A 23,759-nucleotide genomic window follows, 5' to 3' on the forward strand; every position below is an offset into this window, starting at 1 on the left:
GAATTATTAAAGGCAGCAGGGCTAAGCTGTGTTAGACAGCCCAAAATATGCACAATAATCTAGGACAGACACGTCTTGCTAAAAAAAAAAAAAAAAAAAAAACACCTCCAGGGTTTTTTTTTTTTTTTTAGAAGTCACACTCTCTTGATCTCTTGCATAATCCTGACTTACATTATAACTTAATTGTCCCAAAGAGTAAAAAGGCTTTGTCCTCATATGAGCCTTGTGTTTCACCTGGAGTCCCTCAGCACCACACTTTACGTAAGAACTCCTTATAGGTACTAAACTCAGCACAGTTTCTCACAGTCCCAGAGGAGGTCTTTTAATACTGTGAAGACTGTTTTTTTAAAGCAGTTTTCACTGCTTCTCAGGCAGTGCACACTGTGTTGATTTATTGCTATGTGTTAAGCAGATGGAGTATATATATATATATATATATATATATATATATATATATATATATATATGGAGTGTCAGGGAGCCCTTAAGGAATGGTCTTAAAACCACAGTGTTAATATCTTGTGAAAATGTGCCCTTCAGTTCCTCTGCTTTTCCTCACACTTTGATGTAGTCAAAGGATATGAAGTCATGGTAAACATTACGAACCTGGTACCTCTTGTAAAAGCTTTTAAACTGATGTAATGTTGTCACTGCGGTTAAATCGACTCACTGCTTCCCCCTGCAGGTTGTGGTGGAGACCTCTCTGGACCCTCTGGCAACTTCACCAGCCCAGACTATCCTAACAAGTATCCTGATAACAGGGAATGTGTGTGGTACATCCAGACCTCCCCTGGCAGCAGTGTCACCATAACCATCCATGAGTTTGATATTGAGTCTCATCCCAGCTGTGACTTTGACCTGCTAGAGGTAAAACAAACAAACAAAAAATGCTATTTTCATTGTTAGTCCTTTTCTTTGCTGTTCCTGTGCGGACCTCTTTTTTAAGGAAACCTCAAACACCCACCCCCTAACCAAATTTATGCTATCAATCTTCCATTTTTTGACATAGGACACAAAATAGTGAGCTGCCTAACAGAATAACCTCTGTCTCCTGTTTAGAAGACATTAAACAAGTTTAATAGGATGCCCCTATATTTTTTTTACAACTGTCTTATACTGTAGTCACTATATACTGCAAACTCTAAAATGTGTGTCCATATAAAGTAAGATATCAAAGCCAATTAATAGATAAATTACTGTACATATCATGTCATATTTGAGTTTGTAGTCTCTCAGAGAAACCAGATACTTCCACACAGTAAGCTGTAAGTTCATATATTTTTTAATTTAGACAGCATGGCTGTATAAATGCCTGTTTGAACTAGGTTTGCACTGATTTGTAGAGGCGATCTGTTACATAAAAACAATCATTCTGTTGTTATGGGATATCGGAATGAATATGTGCACCTCTCAAATGTTGTGATAAAACTAATACATATCTGACACATAACCATCAAAATTGGGTACCACAGCAACCAGTAGGCAATCACTGAGTACCCACCTGAGACAACTGTAGGGATAAATACTGTCAACTGCCTGAGATACCATAGCAATCACCTTGCAACCCAGTAGCACCCATCTAGCATTCACTTGGCAGCACCATAGCAACCACCTAGCAAACTAGCAACACCGTGAAAAATACATGGAATACCTAATCAAAAACTTGGCAACTGCCAGAAAGTAGGAACCATTCTGCATTTACTATAGAATGTTTAGTTTAGTAAAGTGATTAGAACGCTGTGTGTGTGTGTGTGTGTGCGCGCGTGTGTGTTTGTGTGTGTGTGTGTGTGTGTCAGTGCCCTGTTGGCACACATCAGGCTCAGTGGGCACGTTGAGTGGGGCATGCGTACCTCAGACCTTTGGAATGCTGACCTCCACTGTCACAGTGAATGGGGTTAGCAGGGTGGAAGAGAAGTGGAAATCAGAGCTTAGAGCACAGGCTTTATCTGTGGCGCTCTCTCAACTACACAAAACACACACACACACACACACACACACACACACACACCAGCCTTCCACTTTTTGTGGAACACAACATCCTCTTGCTCTCTCTATTTTCCGCAACACTGTGTTTTTTATTTTATATATATATATTTTATGTTCTTATCTAGGTACCAGGCAGCATGGGCAAAAAGATTGACCATTAATTTCTGCACAGGCATTGTTTATGGTGTTTGAACTTCATTTGATAACACAAGATTTATCAATAAAGCAGAATAATTTTAAGGATTCAATGAATATTCAGCTTCCAAAATGAATTAGTTAAAACTGAGTTCTTCCTTTGTGTCCATTTGATTATGTGAAAAAACTGAATCATTATGAATACTCAAACACTGTGTAGTGATGTGCTGTTTGTAAATGCTGTAAATATGTTGTGCTGTGTGGAAGCATTTTAAAGGGTCAGAGAATGACCCACAAATGGTCGTTTGCCGACATTAGGATGTTAAAGATCAGTGTTTAACACTTTACATTGTCATTTTGTAAAAGTTTTTTTTTCTTTTAAAAGAAAGTAAAAATAGATTTATAGACTTTTTAAGAAAAAATAATAGATAAACAGACAAACAAATATAAAAAATGTTTCATATTCAATTTTCAGACAAAGAGACCAATTCTGGTGCTTCTCTAAATACTTAAATTTCAAACTACATCCCCAAACAGCTCATGGTTTTATATGTGTGACAGACCCTTTAAAAGCTGTGGAAAGTTTCCTATAGAACTCTCTTCCTCACTTCATCTCTGAAGACCCTAAGAGACATACAGCTATTGAACATCCGAGTGCATTACACGACACTCTGTTAATATCTGACCTCACAAAATTTCTTTTAAATATCCTTTTAAGCATATTTATCAATTTAAGTACTTTGATGAAAGTAAATAAAACCTTAAAATAAAATTTAATACGATAAAATATCTACACCCATGTGAGCAAGTTATCACAATTAGAAAAAAACACTAATATGCTTCTCAAATATTTTAAATATTCAGAACTGGTCCAGGTTCTTATGGTTTAAATCATGTTTTGTGAAATACACCTAACTTGTTCCTGTAGTGATATGATACTGAGAGCTTGGCAGATGTCTGCATTAATATTTTTTGCTGCTGCAAATATTTCCATGCCTTGTGTGACAGGCTTTTGTTTTGTCGTGTGTGCAGGTGTATGGAGGTCCTGATCTGAGCTCCCCACGACTAGCCCAGTTGTGCACCACACGCCCCCCTAATAACCCCCTCCAGGTGTCGAGCACAGGCAATACCGTCACGGTCCGTTTCAAGAGTGATGAGTACATCAGTGGCCGAGGCTTCAGTGCTAGCTGGCAGGAGACTCAAGGAGGTGAGTTTACTTTTCTAACAGTACAAAGACCATACCAGCGTTCTTCCAGCTAAATCTGCTATTGTTAATCAGCTTTCATCATCAGCAAATCATCATCTCCTATTCTTGTTAAATGATTACTTTCTAACATGCTGTGCTGTATATTTTGCTTAGGGTGTGGAGGACCCATCATAGCACCAAGTGGAGAGATCCATTCCCCCCAGTATCCCAATAATTATCCCAATAATGTCGACTGCTCGTGGGTCATCACTGTGGACCAGGGTCATCGGATTCTTTTCAACTTCACTGATGTGGATATTGAGAGTCACTCCTCATGCCAATGGGATTACGTGGATGTGAGTGACTAGTGCATGACTTTTACCGTAATGTTCTGGATTCAACACAGGCTGCCATTCATTCCATTATTCTATGCACACCACATTAAATGTGAATCACTATTGAATAGTTCTTTAGTCATCTTTCCCACTTAAAATGCATAATTTGTCTTTTATTCAACTGTAATGCCATATCGACCTCATGCTCTATGTTTGGGTCTGAGAGCATAAAAAGTCTACTGTTTGGTTAATTTGATTAAGCTTGCTCATGTTTCAACCCCCTGACTGTTTCCTAAACCCTTCTAGTATCTTTGGGGTTAATTTGACCCCATTAAATGTTCAAAATCTCGTAAAAAGTTTGAAATCAATTGTTTTGCTTCATTTTCAATTACTTTTATTTAATGAGGACAACCACATAAACATAAAATTAACTACTGAAAATATCTACAGTTTTTCAGTTTTGTCCTTATTTGATGCATTCACTGGTGTTTTTTGACCACTTAGTATGACTTGCAATATTTTAATCCATGTGTCCATATATGTGGACACATAGGAACTTCTTACACCCCTTCGAACAGTCGTTTTCACGACTTGCGTCTGCATCATTTAAATAATGACGCTTGTGAATTTATATCCACCGATGGGTGTGGTGGTCTTGAAGTGAGGTGTGTTCAGGTAAATTTCTGGCGCATTGCACAGGTGCACCACTGAGTGAATACAACCCAGGCAGACATCAACAGTCAGACGTTCATTGCTATCTTGGCAGTGAATTGTCAACAGGTGCATCCCCAACATGCATGCACCCCTTTTTGTGCCTTTTCGCAGCTATGCAAACTTTTACCGTACTTCAAAAACAAATCTTATGGTCTGCTGTAAATGACCTGCAGGTCAGTATCCTCTGCTGAGGAGCGCTGGAGAATTCCAGGTAGTTGCGCCCCTGAATCAGCAATCCGCCAACATCAGATCATAAATAAATGCTGATTGCTTTATTTTAAGTTATTAAAAAAAACATACCCATGATTATTTAAGAGAATTAGTACGTGCCTGTTGCATATTTTGTGCCGTGCAAGGCATACTTTTCCCATCGTTACGATAGCAAAGACACACTGACCTGCCCTAATTCAAGCTGCGCTGTTCTAAAATAGGGCACAGAAACTTTGCTTACATTTAATTGTAATAATTTTATGGAGGTTTAAACTGCTGGGATCATATTGACCCCTTATGATATTAAAGTAATTTGGTAAAATTTCATATACCAGGAGAGCTAAATTCTGAGTATTATCCGAAGATGTATTATGAATCATTTCGCTCACTTGTGCTTCAGGTCCACGATGGTCCAGGAGATTCCTCACCTCTGTTGGCCAAAGTGTGCGGCTTCTCAGTACCTGCTCCCATTTACTCCACACAAAACGTCATCTACGTTCGCTTCAGATCCGACATCAGTGGCAATCACAGAGGCTTCAAAGCTGAATTCTCAGAAGGTCAGTCACAGTACAATGAATTTAAGTTCCTTAATTCCACTGTCATTGTACACTGCATGGTGCCATATCAGATCTGCACTATGTGGCAACTTCTTTTCTCATTTTTTTTCCCTGTGCAGCATGTGGATCCACCATAATGGCTGATGATGTGGGAGGTGCTATTGCCTCTCCAAACTATCCTTACCCATACCCCAACAATCAGAACTGCAACTGGATCATTATTGCACAGGAGCCATGTGCGTGAGCCAGTTTCAGCTTTACACTGTGTTTTATGGGTTTTTAATAATTTGTGTGTATTTATTTTATAACAGGCATTTAAATATGTATTCTTGTGTATATTATCCATAAACAGTCAATCATGTGACATTGTCCTTCACTGACTTTGAGCTGGAGATGATAAACAGCAACTGCTCTCATGATGCAGTAGAGATCTTAGATGGTGACAACAGTGACGCTCCATCAGTTGGTAATTATGACCAATATCTTTCATTCTCAGCTTCTTCATTCAGACAGTGTTTTATATTCTTTAGATTGTCAAGACAGTAAAAGCAGCTACTGTAGCTTATATTTTTGTATTTGTTTGTTCTCAGGTCGCTATTGTGGGAATGATGTTCCTCATCCGGTCACTTCATTCAGTAATGCACTGGTGGTGAACTTTGTGACTGATGCTTCCGTAACCAGGAAAGGCTTCAGGGCAACATATACAGCCTCCACATCAGGTAAACTTTCAAGAAGTGTTCCAGTTCGTGTTTAAATTTAATAAGATTTTAGAGGAGTTCTGCTAATTTTCTATGAGAGTGGTTTCTCTGATAATTTATTATATTGTAATCTATTTTAATCTATTAATCCCTTAACAGGCCATGATTTTTGTCAATTGTCTGCCTGACATTACACCACTAAATCTTGAGGATTTCTATTCAAGCATTATATGAAAAGCTTTCACGATTGATAAGGAACATTACTAAAAAAAAAAGCATATTTGTATTTGTAATACAAAATATACATAAAAAAACATATTTAAGTAAATCTGTTTGTCAGAATAAAATGAATATAATCATAAAATTGGCTCTTTCCTGAACTTCAATTTAAAATCAGTTCATGACCTCCAAACCTTTAGTTTCATTATGTTTGTCTAGTTTTTTACGTCTGTTTTCAAGCATGCTGAATTTGGGTTGATTCCTGTTACTGATCTGGAGAGTAGAGTGAACGGGCAGATTCTCTGACCCAGGTGTTCTGTAGGAGATTTCAAAGCCCTCAAAGTTTCAGAATGTAAATAAGCTATTTTACTGCAGAGAAAAAGGGTTTTGAGTATACAACCTACACCTGTAGCTTGTATACGAGACAAGGCATTTTAAAGGGGATAGGTATAAATCTGCACTGACTATATTAATCATGACGTGAGATGTTCTCTTGTGAGTGAGGTAAAGCATTGACCTGTGTGCTCATGGCCAGGTGCTGTGAAATATTAGGGTTTGAGTGAGGTTTGATAGTGGGTGCCAGACTTTTCCAAGTTCTGCAAGCATTTTATATTTGTCAACCTACAGGGGTTGGACACTGACACTGAAACACAAAGGGGATAATTATAGAGAAACGTCCCAACATGTTATACATTGGTGGTGATGGAATCTGAGAAACCCACAATACAAATATACTATTTTACTTGATCTGTTTTTTCCCTTACAACCTAAACATTTTGTATGTATTTCTCCATTCAAAAAAGTCTAAATATTATTTCTAATCAACTGAAAAACAGTGACATCAGGCAGTGTATAACTTCATTTAATGGCTTTTTTACACTATTTTTTCACAGTTCTGAACAGTTCTGACTATGTAGCCTTCTCTAGAATAGAGCATCAGATCATTCTAAATGTCTTTATTAGATTTTAATGTTCAGAAATGAAAGCAAACCACGACTTTTAATATACAGTCTCTTTTTCTCAGGCTGTGGTGGCAACCTACACATGGAGTCTGGAGCTTTCAACAGTCCTAACTACCCAGATGCCTACCCACCTAACATTGAGTGTGTTTGGACCATCATTAGTTCCCCGGGAAACCGCCTACAGCTCTCGTTTGTGTAAGAGTGCAAGATCTCTCTTGAAATTAAACCATCTCTGTAATGAGGAAATCAAGACTATGCTCTCCGTTACTCCATTAATCTTTACTTTTTCCATTTTCCATATTTTAATACAGATTGTTTGAGCTGCAGCAGAGTACAGGCTGTAATAACGATTATCTGGAAATTCGTGAGGGGAACTCTACAGGCGCGCTGGTTGGCCGTTTCTGTGGAAACTCCCTTCCATCTAATTACACCTCTCTAATTGGTCATGTGCTTTGGGTCAAGTTTGTCTCAGACTCGTCAGTCAGCGGGGCTGGATTCAGGGCAACCTTCTCACATTGTGAGTTAACACACACACACACGCTTGTTGTTCAATATTGATAAGAAGCAGATTTTTTTAATTTACTCACAATAAAAGACAATTTAGTAGAGCTCATAATGTCCTGTTCTCCATCTCCTCTCGATCACCAGTGTATGGAAATGACATCACGGGTACCTCTGGCCAAATTGCTTCACCCCTGTATCCACGCACGTATCCAGTAAACGCAGACTATCGCTGGACGATTACAGTCAGCGGAGACTCCTACATTCAGATCCGTTTCCTGGACATTGATATAGAGGACTTGTACGATTGCTACTATGACCAACTCAAGGTTTGAACTGCTCAGTATTTTTAGGGTTGACTTATTTTGGCGTAGAGGGGAGCTGTCATAATTCGAAATTATGACATAAATCCGCACTGACTATATTAACCATTAAGTGAGGTGTTATCTTGTGAGTGAGGTTAGGCATTGATCTGTGTGCTCATGGCCAGGTGCTGTGAAATATTAGGGTTTGAGTGAGGTTTGATAGTGGGTGCCAGACTTTGCCAAGTTCTGCAAGCATTTTATATTTGTCAATCTACAGGGGTTGAAACTGAAACACCTGTAAATTTAGTGTGGGATGTTTCATGGCTAAATTGGAGCAGCCTGGTGGCCAATCTTCATTAATTGCACAATGCACCAGTAAAAGCAGGGTAATATCAGCATACCACCAAAAAGCACGAACCATATCCAACAGGATTAACTGTGGACTCAAGAGGAAGCTGTCTGAAAGGGATGTTCGGGTGCTAAGCCGGGTTGTATCCAAAAGACATAAAACCACGGCTGCCCAAATCACAGCAGAATTCAGTGTGTACATGGAATACATCATATAAGATATTACCACTCACAGTAGACCAGCAGTCTGGCTAGAATTGTCTGTGTGATTTAACAACTGACTCTGGCACACCAATTCCCTGCAGGTCCTTGCAGCACTCTTTAGCTTTAATTGTACATGGCATAATTCATTAGACAAAAGTCTAGTTCTTATCCTATTATAACCTTATCTCATTGTAATCTTATCTCTTTGTAATTGCATAAGTACAATTTTGGAAAAAATTAAGAGAGTAAAATGAACATTGTTGTTTTATATTATAAACTACGGACAACATTTCTCCCAAATTCAAAATAAAAATATTGTCATTCTGAGCATTTATTTTCCAAAAAGGAAAAATGGATGAAATAACAAAAAAGATGCAGAGCTTTCAGACCTCAAATAATGCAAAGAAAACAAGTTCATATTCATAAAGTTTAAAGAGTTCAGAAATCAATATTTGTTGAAATAATTCTCATTTTTAATCACAGTTTTCATGCATCTTAACATGTTCTCCTCCACCAGTCTTACACACTGCTTTTGGAAAACTTTATGCCGCTCCTGGTGCAGAAATTCAAGCATTTCACCTTGGTTTGATGGCTTGTGGTCATCCATTTTACTCTTGATAATATTCCAGTGGTTTTCAATTTGATAAAACAAAGAAACTTAGAATTTTTAAATGGTCTCTTTGTTTTCCAGAGCTGTATGTTGTGTTCACTAGAATTGTATCTAATTTTGAATTAGATACAGCTATCTGGAAACATAATATACTTACATACTCTGTGTGTGTCTGTTTAATGTTTTTGGCTGTTGGTAAACTCTGCCTCTTCTTATTAGATATTTGATGGACCTAATGTTCACGCATTACCCCTGGGAGTTTTCTGTGGGCTGCTTTTGCCTGGACTAGTAAGAAGCTCTGGCAGCACCGTCACGTTGGAGTTCAAATCTGACACTGTAATTGGAGGAAGAGGTTTCCTTGTTGAATGGACAGCCATCCAAAACTCCGGTCCTTTGCCCACCATATCACCAGGTTAGATCACTCATATATTGGATTTACACATACTGTACCTCTCCTGTTTATGTTTTGTATTATTAAGTCATAAGTTGTGTTGTACCTAATATATATAAAGGCTAACAATATAAAAATATTGTTTGTTAGGTGCTTGTGGAGGGGCTCTCATGCCTGGAGACACACCCAGATTCCTCTTCTCTCCTGGCTGGCCTAATGAGTATGAGCCAAACCAGGAATGCACATGGGTAATCCGCTCACCTGACTCCACTGTGGAGCTCAATCTGCTGTTTTTGGACATTGAGGATGAAGCCTCATGCTTGTATGACAGTTTAGTCATCAGGGATGGTGAGATTTAAAGATTTATTTTTTTTTGTATTTGAAATATGTATTCTGTATAAATATGGTCTAGAATGTTCAAAATTACTGCATTAATATATAATGGGTGATTATCAGAATACTGTGACTTTTTGGTGTCTCATTGCTCATTGAATTACTTAGGATTCTTAATTATTTTGACTATATAAGACTTCAGACTACAAACAAAAACCCACCTTAATTACCTGTGACACATGTGACAATTACAGGATAGATAATTTTATTGAAAATTGGTATTTGATAAAAAGAAAGGTTACTTTCTTAAAGAGACAGAGTTATCCTAAGATGACAGGGTGGACAGGAAATTCTTGGACACACTTGAATAGCTTGATATTTTTTCAAAAATAGTTCAGTGTTAATAATAAAAATGTTAAAAATTATTAAAACATTAAAAACTTTGACAAAATACAGTATATAAAAATAAAAATGTCTTCTGTAAAATACAATTTCTTAGATATGCAGGTTTTTTGTTTTTTTTTTGCTATATACAATAAATCTTCTCCCCCACAGGTGAGACCAACCTGTCCCCAGAGCTGGCGAGGCTGTGTGGTCGTCAGCTGCCTGGTTCAATCCACACCACACGTGACTCCATGTTCCTGCGTTTCACATCAGATTACAGCATCAACGGCCGTGGCTTCAATGCATCCTACTCTAAAGGTAAACTCCCAATAATTACGTATAAAGAGACCCCTTAAAAATGATGAATTTCTTTGATTTTACCAAATTGAAAACCTCTGGAATATAATCAAGAGGAAGATGGATGATCACAACCATCTAACCAAGCTGAACTGCTTGAATTTTTGCACCAAAGAATCCAAAAGCAGTGTGTAAGACTGGTGGAGGATAACATACCAAGATGCAAGAAAACTGTGATTAAAATCCAGGGTTATTCCACCAAATATTGATTTCTGAACTCTTAAAACTTTATGAATATGAACTTGTTTTCTTTGCATTATTTGAGGATTTGAAAGCTCTGCATCTGTTTTGTTATTTCAGCCATTTCTCATGTTCTCATGCTCTAAATGACAATATTTTATTTAGAATATGGGAGAAATGGTTTTTGTAGTTTATAGAATAAAATAACAATGTTCATTTTACTTAAATATATACCTTATAATAGCAAAATCAGAGAAATTGATTCAGAAACTGAAGTGGTCTCTTAATTTTATCCAGAGCTGTATATCTCTGTGAATATAACCCCATTTCCTGTCTCGGTCAGGTTGCGGTGGGCTTCTTCATACAGACAGAGGAGTACTGAGCTCTCCTAACTACCCTCAGAATTACAAGCCTAACCAGGACTGCAGCTGGCATGTGATGGTCACCTCTGGCTTCAGAGTGTCTGTTACCTTCCTTACTCCATTCCAGGTACAGGGCTATGGCACTGCCTGCAGCACTGGAGACTATCTGGAGGTAAGCTCTAATGAGAGGAAGACAGACATGTTCTCTGTACTCTTCTTAAATTGTCTTGCTTAAGAGAACCTTCTGTCTCTAGTTGAGGAATGGACCGGATGCTGATGCACCATCTCTCGGTGGCCGTCTGTGTGGAACAAGCGTCCCTGCAGTTACACAGACCACTGATAACCATCTTCATGTGCGCTTTGTCTCAGATGCTTCAAATGAGGGCAATGGCTTCAAACTGATCTTTGAGGCCCACAGTACTGGTAATTGTTATTATTATTATTATTATTATTATTATTATATTTTTAATTATAATTAGTGATATCTCTATCAATGCTTAATTAGTATCAACCAGTACCAATCTGTTCCAATCTTTTTGCAGTAGGGCTGCAATGATTAGTTGATATGATTGACAATGTTGATAATAAAATATTTTCCACTCCAAAAGTTCATTTTCAACTAAACGTTAACTGGCCTTAGTCTTTAAGAGTGCACAACACAACAGATTACATATTTCCTCACTAAATATCAACACTTTCCACATTTAAAGGGACAACTTTCTGGACATTTGAAGGTCATTAAAATCCTATATTCAGCTTTTTCTGTAGTTTCTGAGTGATGGAGGAAGCTAGGAACTGGAGCTTTACTCACAACAAGCAGAGATGAAGAGCATGGAGCATTAATCGTTGACTAATCGACTAATCAGAAAAATAATCGCCAGATTAGTCGAATACCAGAATAATCAAAATGTGCCAAAAAAAAAAAATGTGCTGGTGGTTAATACTGAAGAAAAATCACTTTGTTTTTAATAACATTTTAGACTGATCTCTCTTTTGTGGTTGATGACTACTGAAGTCATCGCTATAGCAAAATAAAGTGGGTTTCTAATGTGTACGTGTATTAGCATTAGCATTAGCCTTTACTCTGTTCTGAAAGTGCTGTTCAGTGGTAGTTTTGAATAAAGAAGGGCATGTCAATTTGCTGCCTGTAAAAATGTATAAAACAAGCATTTCCATACTAGTTTTAATTTATATAGTTTCAGATATTTTGTAAAATAGTTCCACAGTACAGACTCTAACTAATCTTTTTTTTTTTTTTTACGTTATGAGAACTCTCCTCAGTGCTAGACAAAAATATTTGTTCCCAGAATTTAGAGCTGTACAGGCATTAAAATTGCCAGTACCCAGTCACTGGATCAAATTAGGACATAGATAATTATAATTAATATTAATAAACCTGTGTTAAATGATTTATGTGAAGATTAAAACCTAAAATACAAGTACAGTATGATTAAACAGGGACAAAAAGAAAACATTTACATTCACATTTACAGTTACAGCATTTAGCTGACGCTCTTATCCAGAGCAACTCACAAGGTTATTTCTATTACAGAGCTGAGCCAATTACAGAGTCTTGCCCAATGGCTCTTATTGGTGTAGCACAGCATTCAGTCAACTAGACCTAAAATTGAACCCCAGTGTTCCTCATGATAGCTTACTTACATGATAGCTCACTGCACCACACCAACCAAAACGTAGATATATTCATATACTGTTATTAAAATTAGTATAGAACTTATAATACAATTTTGAATTGATTAATGCAATATTTAGCCAAATATTAAAAAAAATGAGCTACAAGTTTGATGAGTGTTTGTGTTTGTTTAGCTTGCGGAGGGACCATTGAGTTGAAAGATGGAGATCCACCAGGGTACATTACATCACCTGACTATCCATCAAACTACCCTCAGAACATTGACTGTGTGTGGATTATCATGGTGCCCAATGGGGAGTCTGTGCAGCTGGACTTTGAGGATTTCTACATTGAGCCGAACACTCAGTATGGATCATATTTTTGCTCTGCATTTATGTTACCCTAAATCATTTTATTTTGGTTTATTGTACTTTACTCTTTTTTTTTTTTATAATCTTTTCTACCAGGTGCGCCTATGACTATCTGGAAATCCGTGACGGTGTTAATTCAGATACTGATCTGATTGCTAAGCTGTGTGGCAATACAAAACCATCTACACAACATTCTACTGCATCTGCTATGTATCTCCGCTTCCGCACTGATCAAAGCGTGACACACAAGGGTTTTAAGGCGAAATACTCTATAGGTAAATTCAGACTAATACCTCAATAGAAATACTCAGTGATGTGTGACTCTGCCTGTTTACTCAGCTTGTGAATGTGTAATCTTTACTCCACATAAAACAGCTGTATGTGGTGGAACGTACATTGGCCAGAGCGGTACCATCAGAAGCCCAGGATATCCAGACTCAAATTACCCAGACAACTCCAACTGTGAGTGGTACCTGGAAGGACCAACTGGACATTACCTGACCCTCAGCTATTCAGCCTTAAACCTGCAGAGCTCCACTGGCTGTGTGAATGATTATGTAGAAATCCGCGAGTACAACGCCTCTGGTGAGCCCCACAGAACCAACAGCACCAGACATTATTATTATTAGTATTAGCTTTGTTTATAAAAGATATTAATCAAGACTTATCTGTTCTCCAGGACGCTTGCTTGGAAGGCACTGTGGAATGAGCCTGCCTTTATCTGTAGACACTGGAGACAGTTTTGCATATGTGAAGTTTGTCTCTGACGGCAGTGTAAATGCACCAGGATTCAGCCTGTCATATGAAGCCAGCGTAGAGGGTAGGTCAAACTGCACACAGAATTATCCATGAGAGATTCTACTGTTTGTAGGCCTGTTGTTGACTTATTGTTTAATATATTGACATGAACACAATATTGCCTATTGTTTTTTGTTAGCAAGGAGAGCGAGAAAAAAAATATTAAACAGCATTGTTACTTTATTTATGTTTTAGTGATTAAAAATATTTCAACATTTTCAGATTGCAATTCCAATGTCTGATTAACGTTAATACATATTAAGTTAAGTGCTTTAAATTGGTGTAATTGCATTGTTATGTTAAAATACCACAATGTTAATTGATTGATTGACATGGCCATAAATGGTCCTAAAATATAATTTATATCAATAATTTCTTGACAATCTATGGTCAAAACAAAAATGATTGTGACAGCTATTGTTACAGGCCTTCAATCAATCAATCAATCAATCAATCAATCAATTCACTTGGGAATACATTGAGGGTGACCCTCATTTACAGTGCTGCCAAGCATTTAAAGTTTAAAAGGAATTAAAAATGTTTAATAAGAAATTATAGATAATAAGGAACAAAATAGTAAAAAGAAAATAAATAAAAGAAATATACATTTTAAATCGACATTTAATATAGATGAATAAAATATAATAAAAGACCATAAAAATGACACATAAAAAGGAAAAATAATATATATAATATAAAATAAATAAAAGAAAATTATAGTAAAAGTAAAGTAAAATGATAAGAATGATATGAAATGTTAAAAGGAATAATACTAAACTAAGAACATAGGAATCAAAATGAAAACATAAAAATAAAAACATAATTAGATGAATGAAAGAAAGAAAGAAAGAAAGAAAGAAAGAAAGAAAGAAAGAAAAAGAAAAAAAGAAATAAAAATAAACAAAACAAAACAAAATGAAATAAGAAAAAATCATTTAAAAACTCAAAAAACTTCAATGAATTTAATATGGCCCATTGTTTTTATTAGCAGAGACAGACCATTGACTTTCATTTTTAAAATTATTTTCACTAATGTTTAAATTATATTCATATTCCAAATCCAACATCTGATTAACCTTAATAAATAAAAGTTAAGTGTGTAAATGCTATATTATCATATTATATCATTACATATATCAGTGATGTAAATAGTGTTAAAATAACAATAATGTTGCTTATAGCAATTTTTTTGTGACAGGCATATCTGTTGGTTTGAAAACTTTGTTACTTTTTTGTATAGAATGTGGAGGGGATCTGAATGCTGCTTCTGGAACCATTTCATCACCAAACTACCCAAATCTCTACCCTCACAACCGGGTATGTCGGTGGAGAATCACTGTGCCCCAGGGCAGAAGGGTCACCCTCACCATTAATGACCTTCGACTGGAGGACCATGGCAGCTGCTCTTTTGACTATGTAGAGGTGAGGACTGTGCTGCAGTTTTGGCTTGTTTTTATTTTTTCTTTAGTAAAATGTAAAAAAATAATATGCACCCTCTGTCCTGACCACTGATATGCATGATGGTCAGCATGTATTTATATTAATGATTTGTTTACCTGATAACCTTATTTCTAGGTCATCAATGGGCTGGTGGCCAACTCCCCTCGTCTGCAGCGCTTCTGTGGTTCTGTACCTGCAGGCACACAGGTTAAATCCTCTGGCAACACTATGACTGTTGTTTTCGCCACTGATTCCTCTGTGTCCAATGGTGGATTTAATGCAGATTATTCCTCAGATGAAGCAGCAGGTGAGAGAAGTTCCTCAAACAGGACTTTTGAACAATTAAACTAAACTTAATTATACATTAAGACACTCCATTTAATGAGTGGGTTCAGCTACTATTTCACAGTGCACATATTTCACATTACTGTAACAGGCATTTAGTTGCTCATGAAGAGCTTTTTTATTCATCATAGCAAAGCAGTTCTTTTTTTTTTTTTTTTTTTTTTTTTTTTATAGAATGCTTTGTATCCCTCTATATCAGGTTTTCTCAGTCCTAGACCTGGAGGCTCCCTGCCCTACAACTTTGCAACTCTGAAAGGGTTTGTTAATAAACTCACGAGCTTAATCGATATGTTGGGAAAATGAGATCCTCTAGGATCAGGATTGAGAAAAAATATATATATATAGAGGGATGAAAATAAAGCATTCTAAAAAAGAAGAACTGATTTTCCCATGCAGGGAAGCTGCACAATATTTTGAATGGAAATTTTCTATTAAAATTGAGGAAACTGGGGCTCCAAGTGGTCCAGCAGACTAAGAAGTTGCCACTGTGATCAGGAGATTGCTGGTTCGAATCCTGTTCATGTAGCTTGCCATCGGCCACTGGAGTCCTGAGAGAGCACAATTGGCATTGTTGTACCTCTGTCTGGGTGGGTAGATGGCGCTCTCTCCCCACATCACTCCTAATGGTGATGTCAGTCAGCGCAAGGCATCTGTGAGCTGATGTATCGGAACCAAGTCGCTGCGCTTTCCTCCGACTGGGCAGTGTTGCAAAAGCAGCAAATCGAAAAGAGGCGGTGGCTGACTTTACATATATCAAAGGGGGCATATGCTAGTCTTCACCCTCCTGGTGTTGGGGCATCACTAATGATAGGGGGAGTCCTAATGAGTGGGTTTGGTAATTGGTCATGTAAATTGGGGAGAAAATGGGATAAAAATTATAAATAAAATTATAAAAAAATATATATAGAAACTATTTCAACCATTCAACACTGATGATCCACCTACAGTGAACCCTGTTCCTTTCTGTCCCATAGTTTGTGGAGGAGTCCTTGATACCCCAGGAAACTTCACGTCACCTGACTATGGCATTGGTAACTACAGCAACAGTCTGAACTGTGAGTGGCTGATCCAGAATCCTAACCACGTGAACTCCTCCATCGTAGTGCTGATAGACGACATGCATCTGGAGCACCATCAGACCTGTGAATGGGATTACCTGGAGTTCAGACTTGGTGAGTAAATTGTTCAGTTTTTATATAATAAAACATACTGTATAAGTTTAGGTGATCTACTGCCATATTTCTAAAATAAAAACACTGCTCTTTGTGAAGACTCAATATATTTCATCCCATTCTAGGTGATGAGAATGCTGAATTACTTGGTCGAATTTGCGGTCAGACCGTCCCTGTGGTTCCCATTGTGGTGTCCACTCCTCAACTTTGGGTTCATTTCCGATCTGATGAATCTGTTGTTGACTTGGGATTCAAGGTCACATATTACTTTTCAGGTGACTTTATTACTTTATTTATTTATTTATTTTTTTCCTACATTTTATTGATCAATTTATTTTTTGTATACAGGACAGAGAACAAAAATAATTTTTCAAAAGTCACAAAAAAAAAACCCACTCACCCCATAAAAAAATATGATCATAAAATATCCCAATGCCTTAACCACCATACACACATAAATACCCAATATTTTGATGCATTATTTAAGAACTTGGAAACACAATCAAAGTTGAAATGAACTGAACCTTTGTATTGTTTAGATTGTGGAGGCTACCAAACTGGTGAAGGAGGAACTGTTTCCAGTCCTGGTTACCCAGATAGCTACCCATCCCCTAGTCGTTGTGTCTGGCTCTTGGAGGCTCCAGAAGGCCATACGATCACTGTAAGCTTATATCAAACAAAACTTCAGGTCTTGTGCAGAATTATTATCTCTAAATCTTCATATGCGCATGTGCTAACAGTATTTTTTTTGTGTGTTTACTCAGCTAACATTCACATACTTCGAAGTAGAAGAACACAGCCAGTGTTCTTGGGATTCAGTAACAATCTATAATGGAGCGTCTGCAGGCTCTCCTATTATTGGCCAGTACTGTGGTCATTCTTCTCCTGGTACAATTCAGTCTGGTTCCAATAAGCTAACGGTGGTGTTCCTGGCTGACCACTCTGTATCCCGAGGAGGGTTTATAGCTACCTGGACAACAGATTCCTCAGGTATGGACTCATGAACATGAATTTGTGTTCACACATAGCGTTTTATAAAGTTTATTTAATGCTTTTGCTCCAATTTAAGGCTTTTTTCCCCTTTCTACAGGATGTGGTGGGACCATACATGCAGACTCAGGAACCATCAAGTCCCCTAATTATCCTCAGAACTTCCCAGCTAATGTTGAATGCTCCTGGACCATCATTGCTCATGAAGGCAATCATTTGGAGATGGGTTTTGCGAGTGATTTCCAGATACCTGATTCCAGTGGGCAGTGCCAGAGCAGTTACATCAAGGTACCCACTTGAAAAACAATTCAACTTTAAATATTGTTTGGCTTATCGTTGGTGTTTTGTTTTATCTTGCTCATTGTATTTGTGTGTGCTTGTTTCTCAGGTGTGGTCTGGTCCCAGAGCTGAGAATGATGCTCTCTTGGCCACTGGGTGTGGCTCCACAGCTCCTCCTGCTGTCATTGCTCCCTACAATGTCATCCATGCCCGCTTCCAGTCCACTGAAACAGTTGGCAAAGGCTTCTCGTCATCTTTTTATACACGTGTGTACCACAGGGCTCCATTGTAGGGCCTCTTTAGGTTTACTAGTTTACTCTCCTTTTTGCATTTGGCATCTTGTGGATTTGTGATTTTCTTTACCATGTTTCTGATCTTTTTTTTTTTATTATTGTTGCACAGGCTGTGGAGCCAACTTCTCTGCCTCCGCTGGTCGTGTGGTATCTCCTAACTACCCAGATTTATACCCTGCCAGTTCCAACTGCGACTACCTCATTAATGCTGGAGACCAGACTGTGATCTTCCTGACTTTTAGAACTTTCCAGATAGAGGGTAGGCCTTGCTTTTTAAAGCTTAAGAAGTTAGATTTAATTAAAAGCTATGTATCATGAAAAAAATAACCATTAAGCATGAGGATAGTCACCCTAAATACATGTATTTCTGTTATTTTAGCTGAATCCACTTGTGTTTATGATGGAGTAAAGATCTACAGTGGCACTTCTGTGAATGGAAACCCTGTTGCTACTCTGTGTGGCAACACTATCCCGGGCCCTTTCACCACCTTCGGCCCCATGCTCCTCAACTTTTACTCAGACTTTATTATCAATGACAACGGCTTCCTAGCTGAATATACTGCCATTCGTAAGTATTATAGATAATAACCTTATATAAGTTATACCCAGAGCCCAGCAAGTTAATAATGATTGTATGTCACCAATCGTTTTATTTTTTTTGTTATTTATCACTCATCATTTGCATAAGATTGCTTGTAATAACAAAAGATCAGGCTGGTCTGGCCTCCACAAAATGTGTGGGCAGGGGCTACTCTGGTAGGCTGGTATGTCTGTAGCTTTGGCAGTGCCCCTGGGTGTAGGCCTGGATTGTTTACCAAAGAGAGGAATGTTTGAGCCGACCATTGAGCCCAAAAGTGTGGAATGAATGGAATGAAGGGATGCTGCGCTTTTCAAACAATTAGAGGGGATTTGGGACAGGGCCCCAAATGCCAGGAATATGCATATATGCAGGTGGACTCTGAAACAGATTCCTCTGTGCTCAGGCATGTGCGAGCACACACACACACACACACACACACACACACGCGCACACACAAACAAGGGCAACTGAATGGCTGAGCAGTTTGTGTTGAACAACAGGCCATTTTTCTCAAAGTCATTTTAAGGCTGTCTGATATCTGACCTCTGCCCTCTGTATTTGTTAGTGATGCACAGAAATTAACATTTTTGGCTTAAGCACACGACAAACAAAATTAAAACATTTGACTTGAATGCCGAATAACAGATGCGAAAAATGTTTTATTCGTGTGTATATAACTGCATTTGGTCTTACTTTTCAAAGAAAAGTGAAATTCAAAAACTATAATTTATTAATATTTATTAATAAAACTCTTTGTCAGACTGGAGCGGTTTAGCTACAGTTGCTAACAGCCAGGTATGAACATGGGCGTGGTAGTGGGGGGAAAAGTGGACCTGACTACCCAGGGCCCTAGTAGGGAGAGGGGCCCATGAAAATCCTGATTTTTTTTTCGCTCACTTTCCTTTGTTTACTGGCATGGATAGGGGCCCATTAACATAGAGGGTGTACAGGGCCCAGAATTTGCTGCTACGCCCCTGGGTATGAACATGTAATGCTGAAGATATCGGGTTGAATGGTATACTTACAATGCAAGCTATCTCTTTTTCCAAGCTGGATTACTCGCTGAGTTAATGCTAGCTTGACGTCCCTGTGTGAGCTCAGTCTTCACACTGCCTTGTGCCTAAGCTTTAAGCTAGGCTTTATTTTGTGTCTTGGAGTCCAGTAAAGTGGCCCCACTGCTAAAAGCATACCTAACAAAACAGTCCAATAGCTCTGTATCTAAAAATGTTGTGTGGTCATAAGGATATAAAAGTGACCACCTGCAGTTTTTAAAATATGTATTTCTGATTCATTTTGAATATGTAATGATGTCAATGTTTTGTCTACAGCATGTGGAGGTGTGTTCAATGGCACCTCAGGCTCGGTGAGCAGTCCTACTCATGCCATTTCCAACTACCACCACAACATAAACTGCACCTATCACATCACTGTCAGCAACAATCGTATCATTGAACTTAAGTAAGTCTGAGTCTTCTAACTTATTCCCTTTTGCTCTGTGGTAAACTCTCTAAATGAAGGTTCCCTAGACAGAGATTAAGAACTAGAGCTACACTATATTTTCCTTTTAATAGGGAATCTCTAATGCTTAAGGCTTAATCAGTGTTCGAGAAACTTCCCCTAAATGATTTAATGTTTTAATGTCCCATTAAAATGGTCTATGCTGTAAGTTTTCTTAGGTTAGAATAATGAGAAAAATAACTCCTGACTTGCTCTTAGGCAGCTGTTGGAAGAGGATGTGGATGATTGTGAATTGTTTTGACCATTCTTCTGGACACTTTATTTCCTGTAACAGGACACCCTATAGTTTTTAAACTACGTCAATCCATTCTTTCTTTCTTTTTTTTTTTTTTGCTTATGGGCTTAACCCCGCAGTTTTGGACTGTAAAGAAAATCATGTTTTGTTACCCTTTGTTGCACATATATTCGCTGACAAGCTAAGAAATACAGAATCAGCATCTAAAATAAAAAAGCATGTTGTCTATAAACGTAGAGCAGCATCACAGTTTTTACACAAACACAGGATGACTGGGTTACTTAGCATTTTTTGTATAGCCCCACCAAAGATACATAGTGCAGTAGTTAGCATGCTGAGCCCTAATTGGCTTTGACAGAGGGAGTACTCTTATATTACAAGTGAGTTTACCATCAAAACAAATCTGCAACAGTTTTTAGGATAATTTGCTGCACAATATTGCTTTAAATATACACTGAGTATTTCTTTGTACTGAATGTCCCACAATTCTGCAAAGCGCCTGAATCCTTATTGTCCTTAGCTTTCCTCAGAACTTCTTACACTTAAAGTTTTGCACTTAAAGCCTTCCTCTGGTACATCCTCCATCTTATGTTCCGGCAGCGGGACACCCTGCTGTGCAGTGAAAAATGGCATGCTGGGATTCTCCATCTGTTTCCCATGCAGGTGCTAGACCCATTGCCGAACTGACTCTACAGAGACAATAGGCACTGTGTTTGGGCCATAAAGGAAGTGTTTCCTTTTCCAATTAATTCAGAATTTTTCTTATGACTGTAACGTTTTTCCTCGGCAGTATGTTTTTAAGTGTATTGCGCCTTTCTCCACTATTAAAACACGTTTCCTTCATACTTACCTAGATTCAACAGTTTCCACCTTGAGGCCTCCTCCACCTGTGCCTTTGATTATGTGGCTCTGTATGATGGTCCAAACACCCTGGCTCCACTCCTCGGGAAGTTCTGTGGCACTGAGCTCCCCCCAACCCTCAAGACGACAAGCAATGATTTATTTATTGTGTTCAAAACAGATTCATCAGTGACTGGTGAAGGTTGGAGGGCATCCTACAGAGAAACCTTAGGTACGTTTTTTAGTTCTTACAGGAGCTTCCCTGACACTCTAAAAGCAGAAAACCCTGCTCTGACTTCCTTTAATACCAAATCATATACAGGGTCCAGTCAGAATATTATGAAAGATTATCATCACCCATTTTATTAGCTGCACTAGAAGTATATAGAAGCACTTTGTAGTTCTATAATTACAGACTTTAGTTCTTCAGTTTATCTGCCTACATCTTCTACATACCCTCTTTTCACTCTTTCCTTTACTCTGATCATTCTCAGTACTGCAGTGACACTGATATGTAAGGGCGTTTCCACACCTGTAGTTGGTTTCTATGGTCCAGATCAGTTGATTCAATTGTTTAGTTGAAGCGTTTTTCCCTATGTTTGGTTTGGTTTCACACAGGCACAAACTTAAACACACCAAAATGCGCACCAATAAACAAAGTAAGCACATCGTCTCCTCTGATTGGTCAGAGCTGTCTGGTGTGGGAGCAAGACAGTAAATATAGTCAGAAGATTCTGTTGATCAGCATGTAAATCTGTGCAGTGTGAAGCTGCTTTAACACTGAACGCCAAGAATTTGCCGCTTCGCTTTTAAGCAAAGTATTGGGTGGTACAGCACAGATGTAGTAACCGAAATCGCGCGGCTGCGAGTAGTGAACACAGTACATTTGGCATTCAGTGTGAAACTGCTTAGCATGGACAGCAGAGACAGCATTTGTTCATAGCTGTGGTAATTAGTTTTATCTGGCTAATATACCAGATTAAACTGTGCCTTATCTGCAGTTTAGCTCAAATAAAAGGAGTAGATTTAATAGCTGGGTCGAACTAAGCCTGGATCATGTTCTCACCACAAGCGAACCGCACCAGAGTTTGTTTGGGACCGGACCGGTTCTGGTGTGAAAACGCCCTAACATATACAAGGTGAACCAGGTAGTAGCAGTATCTAACACAGTGTTTAAAAACTCCAGCAGCACTGCTGTGTCTGATACACTCGTACCAGTAAAACACACACTAACACAACAATTCCTGACCATTGAAGAACGACGTGAAAGGAGGTTAATGAAGTGTGCAGGGAAAGAGGGGGTCTACAGTCTGCAATTAGCCTACAGAACTACAAAGTGCTCCTATGTGGTCAGTGGATCTGACCAAATAGACAGTGAGTAGAGAAACAAGGAGATGATAGGTCATGATATGCTGACTTTTATCACTTTCATCATTATTTTATATGCATCACTCTGAAATGTAGGTCTTTGGGGTCCCTATTCCCAATCCTAATTAGCAGTTCTCTAATCTGTCCTGCAGTAGAAGAGGCATGCTGGCATATTTGCTGCGTGAGTCATTCAGAAGCATTACAAAAGAGCTTGAGGATGGAAGGGCAGAACAGGGGTCTTCGGAGGGCACAAGCCTGAGGCTTCAAAACAGCTTTTGTTCCTCTAACTGCCCAGTGTGCCAGTCTCTTTAGAAAAATCAGAACACAATGAGAAGAAGTAGACTTTAAGAACAGGCTCGGATGCCGCTCTTTCAGTTTGTTCTTCTGAGTGAAGAGAAAACAAGTTTGCTGTTCTCGCTCTCTCTCTGTTCTCCAGGGCCAGGCACGTCCAGCGCAGCCCTTTGATTACAATTGAGCACATTCACACCAATCTGTCTGAGAACCGTCTCAAAATATGGAAAATAAACCCCAGCTGTCTTCAGGCGTCTGCACTGAAAGTGCAGAAATAAAGGGGGCAATTGTTATTGTGGGCTTGTTTTCTTTGCTTCTCTTTGCATATGAAAAAAAAAGAATAACACTGAAAACAAAGCTGTTATACATCCAGTGACTTATACTTTGGGCCTCATTTATCAAACAGCTTGAAGTAAATGTACTAATCTACGTTCACCTCTAATCAGGTATCTAATAGAATTCAGTGAACCTGAACTGATCCTGGATTAGCATTTTTACTTACATTCCTAAGTTTGATAAATATGGGCCATTTAATTACAAAAATACAAAGTTACTAATGGTGATTTTCCAATGCATTGTATTTATACTACTTTACTGTAGCAAAGACAATTCTATATGCATTTGGTTTG

The 23,759-nt window shown here is 38.2% G+C and overlaps 1 protein-coding gene across 1 annotated transcript in view; it reads left to right on the forward strand.

Annotated features, from left to right (window-relative positions):
- cubn (cubilin (intrinsic factor-cobalamin receptor)) overlaps positions 1-23,759 on the forward strand; it is a 53,053-nt gene that overhangs the window by 22,042 nt on the left and 7,252 nt on the right. Inside the window, exons 28-58 of the mRNA XM_007250369.4 lie at positions 686-867; positions 3,154-3,328; positions 3,482-3,663; positions 4,967-5,123; positions 5,243-5,359; positions 5,476-5,589; positions 5,714-5,842; positions 7,065-7,197; positions 7,314-7,519; positions 7,651-7,832; positions 9,190-9,382; positions 9,512-9,709; positions 10,250-10,396; positions 10,959-11,149; positions 11,232-11,400; positions 12,805-12,976; positions 13,078-13,256; positions 13,357-13,566; positions 13,661-13,801; positions 15,020-15,201; positions 15,355-15,526; positions 16,539-16,736; positions 16,862-17,011; positions 17,276-17,397; positions 17,501-17,726; positions 17,827-18,014; positions 18,115-18,271; positions 18,408-18,557; positions 18,678-18,866; positions 20,207-20,336; positions 21,486-21,703. Of these exons, the coding sequence (XP_007250431.3) occupies positions 686-867; positions 3,154-3,328; positions 3,482-3,663; positions 4,967-5,123; positions 5,243-5,359; positions 5,476-5,589; positions 5,714-5,842; positions 7,065-7,197; positions 7,314-7,519; positions 7,651-7,832; positions 9,190-9,382; positions 9,512-9,709; positions 10,250-10,396; positions 10,959-11,149; positions 11,232-11,400; positions 12,805-12,976; positions 13,078-13,256; positions 13,357-13,566; positions 13,661-13,801; positions 15,020-15,201; positions 15,355-15,526; positions 16,539-16,736; positions 16,862-17,011; positions 17,276-17,397; positions 17,501-17,726; positions 17,827-18,014; positions 18,115-18,271; positions 18,408-18,557; positions 18,678-18,866; positions 20,207-20,336; positions 21,486-21,703 (5,259 nt within the window). The remainder of the gene's footprint in view (positions 1-685; positions 868-3,153; positions 3,329-3,481; positions 3,664-4,966; positions 5,124-5,242; positions 5,360-5,475; positions 5,590-5,713; positions 5,843-7,064; positions 7,198-7,313; positions 7,520-7,650; positions 7,833-9,189; positions 9,383-9,511; positions 9,710-10,249; positions 10,397-10,958; positions 11,150-11,231; positions 11,401-12,804; positions 12,977-13,077; positions 13,257-13,356; positions 13,567-13,660; positions 13,802-15,019; positions 15,202-15,354; positions 15,527-16,538; positions 16,737-16,861; positions 17,012-17,275; positions 17,398-17,500; positions 17,727-17,826; positions 18,015-18,114; positions 18,272-18,407; positions 18,558-18,677; positions 18,867-20,206; positions 20,337-21,485; positions 21,704-23,759) is intronic.

This window comes from Astyanax mexicanus, chromosome 6 (genome assembly GCF_023375975.1).
Source record: "Astyanax mexicanus isolate ESR-SI-001 chromosome 6, AstMex3_surface, whole genome shotgun sequence".
Lineage (NCBI taxonomy): Eukaryota > Metazoa > Chordata > Actinopteri > Characiformes > Acestrorhamphidae > Astyanax > Astyanax mexicanus.